We start from the raw sequence: 8,442 nt of genomic DNA, 5'->3' as shown, positions 1-8,442 counted from the left end.
GGTTTCTGTGTGGGGCAGAACAGAGACATGTGGGTAAGTCGTCTCGTCCCTTGTCTACATTTACTGTAAGAGTGACTGTTTTACATGAAGAGCTTACAATCTATAGTAACAATACAGGCTTGGTCCCCTCCCTGTCACACACACTGGGGCATGCCAGGCTCCACAGTCTATTCACACTATGTGTGATCACAATAGAGTCTTCACACATCAATTTGCATTGTAATAGAGGTCTCTACAGATTTCCATGATACCTGGACTGGGAGTTACCTTCACCTCAGGCTGAGCTCCTCCATAAAAAATAGGTGCAGCTCATTCCTGTCACACACTACTTCTATACTGAACTGACCACTGTCCTCCAGACCTGTTGCTGTAGAGATCGGACCCTCTAGGAGCTGATTTCTCCTTGCTGTATTGGACTACAGCTGTTCTGTGACCCACAGGAGTAGCTTCTTACCTGGAAACGTAATGTCCAGCTAACTCCTTCTACCCAGGTGAGTCCTCTGCCCATGGTTAATCCTACTGGTTGGCTCTGTTCAGTTGCTGCTATTCCCTATGAGCTTGCTAGTGGAAATCACATGACTGCCCCCACTTGTGATTAAATGCAAATATGCAGATCATTTCCACGTAGTTGGATCATTTGTGCTGTCGTTGGAGTGAGTAAATTAAATAAATGACATGAATGAAATTGCACAGTCTTTTGTTTAACTAACATCTGAATTTATAAATCTCCAGGGAGAGGACAACCATCACCCGTGTCCACAATGCAGGTGATTCATGCTATGAAAACAGAAGAGGTTTCTGATATCTACCAGGTCATCAAGCGCCTGGGTCAAGGGAGCTTTGGTAGGGTCTTGCTTGCCCAAGACAAGAAAACAGGTATGTAAGCAATGACTATAGAGTGAAGGTCGTAGACTACAGACTATTAGTCCATAATGTTTCTTGAAGGCCTGACTAGGAGGTTAATATACATTTTATTTTCCCTTGTGCTTAGGGGAACCTGTGGCCATCAAGCTGGTGAGGAAGGACAGAATCACGCTGAAAGATTTTGTCAAAGAGCTTTCCATATCAATTTCTCTCTCCGGCTACCATGGGATCATAGCCACCTACCCAATGTTCTATAACACTATGGACTACTACATCATGACCCAGGAGCTGGCGACTGCAGGGACCCTCCATCACCTTATCAAAACCAAGGTAAGAGGGACTGTGTAATAATCAGAGCAAATTTGTGCCAAAGTCTACGTAAAACTATCATAATTTAATTTTATTCATAATGGGCTTAATCAAAATAAATGCAGATGTATAAAATAGAGGGCATGGATGGACGGACAAGGTCATTGATGTTGGAGATGAGTAGAAATTAAGTGAAATTATGCAGAAATGAAGTATGCAGCAGAACAGTCCATATCGCAGGTGTGCTAAGTCTCAGTGATACAATCTGAGTACAGCCCATCCTCCATATATCGAATTCCATTCTGCATGGTATCTAGCAATTCTAACTTTACCAGAATCTATTGTCTGATGTTACTGTCACATCTTCATGGCAATAAAATCTCAAATATTTGTAGAAAATAACTACATTTTATATTTTTAATTTGAAAAGTAAAAAAATTCTCAATTAAGTTTTTGTGTGTGACAGAGGGGGAGATGTATCAAACCTTGGAGAGCGATAAAGGGTCTGTCATTTTACAAGCTATGTTTGAAAAATGACATTTTGAAGCTGATTGGTTGGTACTTTATCTCTCGCCATTTCATTTCTCTCCAAGGTTTGATACATCTCCCCCTATGATAGTTTTTCTTTTTACAGCACTTCTGTGAACTGTGCCCCATGTCTTTAATAATTGAACATCACAGTTTATTTTATTTAAGGAACATGCTCAATTTTTATTATAGTTGATTATATTTATGATGTTTTGTGTTGTGATGCTTCTATTCTTTAATACGGTCTGTGGGCGGGGTGTAATGAAGTCTGAGTTCAGCAGCCATGCGGAATGCCGGCAGAACTTGGGCAATCATCTAAACCATGTCTTGTACATGTTTGCCCCTTTAAAAAAAGTCAGAGTTCTGCCAGCATCCCGCATGGCCGTTGAAGTCGGACTTTGGGGGTAATTCAGACCTGATCGCTCACTAGCGTTTTTTGCAGCGCTGCGATCAGCTCAGAACTGCGCATCCACTGCAATGCGCAGGTGCGTTGCACAGCTACAAGGCTGATCGCCGCTCAGCGATGGGTGTGTGCGAAGAATCCATTTGCACGGCATTCGCAAGGAGATTAACAGGAAGAGGGCGTTTGTGGGTGTCAACTGACCGTTTTCAGGGAGTGTTTGGAAAAACGCAGGCGTGTCCAAGCGTTTGCAGGGAGGGTTCCTGATGTCAATTCCAGTCCTGGACAGGCTGATGTGATCGCAGCGGCTGAGTAAGTCCTGGTCTGTGCAGAGACTGCACAAGATCTGTTCGTACAGCTCTGCTACACATGCGATCGCACACTTGCAAAGTGAAAATACACTCCCCTATGGGCGGTGACTATCTGTTCGCAACAGTGCAAACAACCCCTAGCAAGTGATCAGGTCTGAAATAATCCCTTCATTACATCCCGGCCTATGTGTGCACAGTATCTATTGTCTGTTTCCTGGTGTATGTATGTGGGTATACTTGTATGTATGTATGTATGTGGGTCTGTCTGTCTGTGGGTCTGTCTGTTTGTCTGTCTGTCTGTATGTGGGTATGACTGTCTGTATGTGGGTATGTATGTCTGTGGGTCACTTTGTCTGTCTGTGGGTCTGTCTGTCTCTATCTCCATCCATCTCTATATTTGTTTTGTTGGGATTCCCCCCCCCCCCTTGTTGTCCCTTCATATCTACTTCATGTTTTGTGCTACACTATGGGGTACATTTACTAAAGCTTTTAAAACAGAGAATTAGTGATGTTGCCCATAGCAACCAATCAGATTCTGTCTTATCATTTCTCTATTGCCTTTTAGAACATGATAGACAGCTTCTGATTGGTTGCTATGGGCAACATCACCAATTCTCTGTTTTAGAAGCTTAAGTAAATTTACCCCTATCAGTTTATTGAATTTAAACAGTACTCAAAATGATATTAGAAAGGATAATAACACGATAATACAATAATACATATATTAAGAACTATATAATTTGTATACATAATACAGGTTGAGTATCCCTTATACAAAATGCTTGGGACCAGAGGTATTTTGGATATGGGATTTTTCCGTATTTTGGAATAATTGCATACCATAATGAGATATCATGGCGATGGGACACAAGTCTAAGCACAGAATGCATTTATGTTTCATATACACCTTATACACACAGCCTGAAGGTAATTTAATACAATATTTTTAATAACTTAGTGTATTAAACAAAGTTTGTGTACATTGAGCCATCAGAAAACAAAGGTTTCACTATCTCACTCTCACTCAAAAAAGTCTGTATTTCGGAATATTTGGATATGGGATACTCAACCTGTACTACATTATATATATATATATATATATATATATATATATATATATATATTATGATGTCTAATAATACTAAAAATAAATCATTTTAGTTACATAGCGCTCTTTCGCCAATAGGACTCTTTTGCACGATTCAAAAAATAAATCTTGCTACAGTTCACCTTTAATTGTATAGTATATACCTATAGTATAGTATTTACCTATAGTATATACCTACAGTAAACCTAATTGTTTGTTCTTTGCTTTGTATGCGGGATGGTAAATGTATTACTGTCTCCTTTTATGTTTTATCTTTGGATAAAGACAGTTTTGTAGAATGAGTATGTTTACTTACACACAGCCGGGTGCCCTGACTTGTCCTCTGTGGTCCTGGCTACTCCCTCTGCTCCAACTTCTGTCCTTATCACCTATTAACAAATGTCTGTTAAAAGTAATTACTTGAAAGCATAGTAAGGAAGGGGAGTGATGCAGGTGGAAAGCCTGGAGGGAGGGGGATTTTTCTGCTCAAGAACAATGGTGGTCTTTAAAATGGGCTATTTAATTACTGTCTGTAGTCAGCACTGCCACGGGAGTATACAAAAGATTGTCATGTAAAATATTTCTTTACCGCTAGATAAATCATATGGCAAAGCTATAACAGTTGGGTTAGTGTGCCTTTATCATTTATTCATTGACAAACAGGTACCACATAGTACCATGTACCACATAGCACCACCACAAATGAAAATTACAATGTACCTGGTGCTGATATAGGGGTATATTCAATTGAAATCGAAAGCTGACGTCTGTCGAAAAGACGTCAGTTTTCGACTTTTTTAGGTCGGAAGGGGTTCCAACCTATTCAATATAACCTCAAATTATTCGACAAGTCGAGGAATTCGACTCGTCGAAAAGCACGTGGATCGGCGGAATAGCTGCCGATCCGTGTGCTTCTGTCGAAAACCTGTCGGTTTTGGCCCCCTTTTCGACCATCTCAATCCGACTGTAAAAAACAGTCGGACTGAGATGAGGGAGCAGAGAGGAGAAGAGGGGGGAGAGCCGCGGGCAGACGGGGGAGAACAGCGCTACAGCAGCGGCCATAGCAGCATAGCCGGAGGATGTGTCACAGCCACCGCTCACAGCAGCGTCCACCCGGCTCCAGCAAGCGAGACCTGCTGGAGCCGGGTGGACGCTGCCGTGAGCGGCGGCTGTGACACACCCTCCGGCTACGCTGCTATATCCGCTGCTGTAGCGCGGCTCTCCCACGACTCAGCTCCCGCATCTCAATTCGACTTTCTTTTAAAGTCGAATTGAGATGGCATTGAATAACCCTTGTCAGATCCATTCCGACAAATGAATGTCGGAATGGATCCGACTTCAATTGAATATACCCCAAATGCTGTATTTCAGATTTGCAGGTAGTTTCACAGATTACCTTTCAAATAATAATTAATGACACACTTAAATATACTGAATGCTGTATGAGTATGTCTCATAGTATTCTCCTTTCTCCCTTTGCAGGTCGGCATTCCAGAGGACGCAGTAAAGCGTTGTGCAGCACAGCTGTCCAGAGCTCTGGATTACGTGCATGGTAGAGGATTGGTACACATGGACCTGAAGCCTGACAACGTGTTCCTCATGGACAGAGACTGCTATAACGTCAAACTGGGCGACTTCGGCTTAACTCAGAAAGTGGGCAAACTTGTGTCATTGCAGTCGCACATTATCCCCTATATGTCCCCGGAGATGTGCGACTTGAAGCCTGATCAGTACTTGATACTTTCTCCCAGTGTTGATACCTGGGCACTTGGCATTCTCCTGTACAATGCATTAACAGGATACAGCCCCTGGAAGGAAGCTGTGGAAGGAGACACAAGGTTCCATGCCTATGTCTACTGGCAGGAGCACATAGACCAAGTTCCTCCACCAGTGTCCTGGCAGAAATTTACAAGAGAAGCCTTAGACATGTTTAACAAACTCCTGTCATGTGAATATTCTGCCCGGCCGTCCATTCTTTGTGTGCTGAACTATCTCCGTTGTCCATGGACAGTTCAATACCTTTCCTGAGAAGAGGCTGAGGTTGCAGGAGAGGAAGTGGGTGGGAGGACTACTAGCAGTAGGAGTGTATTCATACAGGACCTGGAGACCAATACAGCAAATCATGGAATGGACCCTTTTTCCTAGTATACACGACCCTGACTCGTGCGTCCAATGCACACCACATAACATGGACCAGTCCGGAAGCATCTTACGGCCATGTGCTCAAACCCTGGTGCAAAATACGCAACTGTAGGTGGTCACTTTGGATTGGCTGAAAGTGCCTTGATCCCTCCCACTAATACTGTTACTGATAAGTGCAGCTACTGTGGTCTTCTTCAGTGGTTCCCAAACATGGCCTTCAAGGCATCCCTACAGCCCAGGTTTTAAGGATATCCATGCTTTGTCACAGGTGACGTAACTTAGTACCTGTCAGTTTGATTATTCATCTGTGTACAAGCAGATATATTCCTAAAACCTGGACTATTGGGGTGCATTGAGGACCGTGTTTGGGAACCATTGGTCTATTTGCATTACTTACATGCTATTTACAACCTATCCATGGCACTAAAAAAAGATTCCCAGTTGATCAATTGAGTCTTTCTGGAGAAACACGTTATGTGGAAGACAGTGGGTGTTTGTATTTCAGTGAATGCCCTTAGTAGTTTTATTTTGTATTTGTGCCTATATTTAATTGTATTTTACATGGTAAATGCTTCATTATTATTTATTAATAACATTGTCCTGGCATAGATACAGTCTTATGTATATTATACTTCATTAAAGTTCTATATAATGTACAAATGGTGTACTTAGTGTTTACTACTAACAGTGTGAAATCACATTTCCAGGGCAAAATTAGATTCATATATTACTGCACTCTCCTAGTGTATATACTACTGTTCTCTCCTGGAGTAACCCTGGTGTATATACTACTGTTCTCTCCTGGGGTAACCCTGGTGCATATACTACTGTTCTCTCCTGGTATAACCCTGGTGCATATACTACTGTTCTCTCCTGGTATAACCCTGGTGTATATACTACTGTTCTCTCCTGGAGTAACCCAGGCGCATATACTACTGTTCTCTCCTGGAGTAACCCTGGTGCATATACTACTGTTCTCTCCTGGAGTAACCCTGGTGTATATACTACTGTTCTCTCCTGGTATAACCCTGGTGTATATACTACTGTTCTCTCCTGGAGTAACCCAGGCGCATATACTACTGTTCTCTCCTGGAGTAACCCTGGTGCATATACTACTGTTCTCTCCTGGAGTAACCCTGGTGCATATACTACTGTTCTCTCCTGGAGTAACCCTGGTGTATATATACTACTGTTCTCTCCTGGAGTAACCCTGGTGCATATACTACTGTTCTCTCCTGGCGTAACCCTGGTGCATATACTACTGTTCTCTCCTGGTGTAACCCAGGTGATATACTAGTTATTTCCTGGGGTAACCCTAATGTGTATACTACGGTTCTCTCTTGGCGTAACCCTGATTTGTATACTATGGTTCTCTCCTGGAGTAACCCTGGTGCATATACTACTGTTCTCTCCTGGAGTAACCCTGGTGTATATACTACTGTTCTCTCCTGGTGTATATACTACTGTTCTCTCCTGGAGTAACCCAGGCGCATATACTACTGTTCTCTCCTGGAGTAACCCTGGTGCATATACTACTGTTCTCTCCTGGAGTAATCCTGGTGTATATACTACTGTTCTCTCCTGGAGTAACCCAGGCGCATATACTACTGTTCTCTCCTGGAGTAACCCTGGTGCATATACTACTGTTCTCTCCTGGAGTAACCCTGGTGCATATACTACTGTTCTCTCCTGGAGTAACCCTGGTGTATATATACTACTGTTCTCTCCTGGAGTAACCCTGGTGCATATACTACTGTTCTCTCCTGGCGTAACCCTGGTGCATATACTACTGTTCTCTCCTGGCGTAACCCTGGTGCATATACTACTGTTCTCTCCTGGCGTAACCCTGGTGATATACTAGTTATTTCCTGGGGTAACCCTAATGTGTATACTACGGTTCTCTCTTGGCGTAACCCTGATTTGTATACTATGGTTCTCTCCTGGCGTAAGCCTGTTGTATATACTACCGGTTTCTCCTGATGTTATCATGGTGCATATACTACTATACTCTCCTGGTGCATATACTACTGTTGTCTCCTGGAGGTAAATTTACTAAGATGGGAGTTCTATTTAAGATGGGATGTTGCCCATAGCAACCAATCAGATTCTACTTCTCATTTATCTAGCACCTTCTAGAAGATAATACCTGGAATCTGATTGATTGGTTGCTATGGGCAACATCCCATCTTAAATAGAACTCCCATCTTAGTAAATTTACCCCCTGGTGTTATCCTGGCGCATATACTACTGTTGTCTCCTGGCGCATAGACTACTGTTGTCTCCTGGCGCATAGACTACTGTTGTCTCCTGGCGCATAGACTACTGTTGTCTCCTGGCGCATAGACTACTGTTGTCTCCTGATGAAATCCTGTTGCATATACTACTGTTCTCTGCTGGTGTAACCCTGGTGTATATCTGGCACATAAACCACTGTTCCCTCTTGACATATGTCTGACTCTGCATATTGTGTTAGAAAAAAATAAGAATTTACTTACCGATAATTCTATTTCTCGTAGTCCGTAGTGGATGCTGGGGACTCCGTCAGGACCATGGGGAATAGCGGGCTCCGCAGGAGACAGGGCACATCTAAAAAAGCTTTTAGGTCACATGGTGTGTACTGGCTCCTCCCCCTATGACCCTCCTCCAAGCCTCAGTTAGGTACTGTGCCCGGACGAGCGTACACAATAAGGAAGGATCTTGAATCCCGGGTAAGACTCATACCAGCCACACCAATCACACCGTACCACTTGTGATCTGAACCCAGTTAACAGTATGATAACAAAACGAAGTAGCCTCTGAAA

The 8,442-nt window shown here is 42.9% G+C and overlaps 1 protein-coding gene across 1 annotated transcript; it reads left to right on the top strand.

Annotated features, from left to right (window-relative positions):
* The first annotated feature begins 737 nt into the window (after window positions 1–737).
* On the top strand, window positions 738–6,236 carry LOC134911130 (serine/threonine-protein kinase SBK1-like). The gene is made up of 3 exons (XM_063919492.1): window positions 738–876; window positions 992–1,194; window positions 4,982–6,236. The coding sequence occupies exons 1-3, from the start codon at window positions 762–764 to the stop codon at window positions 5,525–5,527; spliced, it is 864 nt and encodes a 287-aa protein (XP_063775562.1). The 5' UTR covers window positions 738–761; the 3' UTR covers window positions 5,528–6,236.
* Window positions 6,237–8,442: the final 2,206 nt, after the last annotated feature.

The sequence above is a fragment of the Pseudophryne corroboree genome, chromosome 4 (genome assembly GCF_028390025.1).
Source record: "Pseudophryne corroboree isolate aPseCor3 chromosome 4, aPseCor3.hap2, whole genome shotgun sequence".
NCBI lineage: Eukaryota > Metazoa > Chordata > Amphibia > Anura > Myobatrachidae > Pseudophryne > Pseudophryne corroboree.
This window is presented reverse-complemented; position numbering and strand designations above follow the sequence as displayed.

Bases quoted from the DNA above. Each gene is read 5' to 3' on its own strand.
- LOC134911130 (XM_063919492.1), top strand. From the start codon at position 762: ATGCAGGTGATTCATGCTATGAAAACAGAAGAGGTTTCTGATATCTAC. The intron at 877-991 runs GTATGTAAGCAA...CCTTGTGCTTAG, and splicing joins TGCCCAAGACAAGAAAACAG to GGGAACCTGTGGCCATCAAG. The intron at 1,195-4,981 runs GTAAGAGGGACT...CTCCCTTTGCAG, and splicing joins ATCACCTTATCAAAACCAAG to GTCGGCATTCCAGAGGACGC.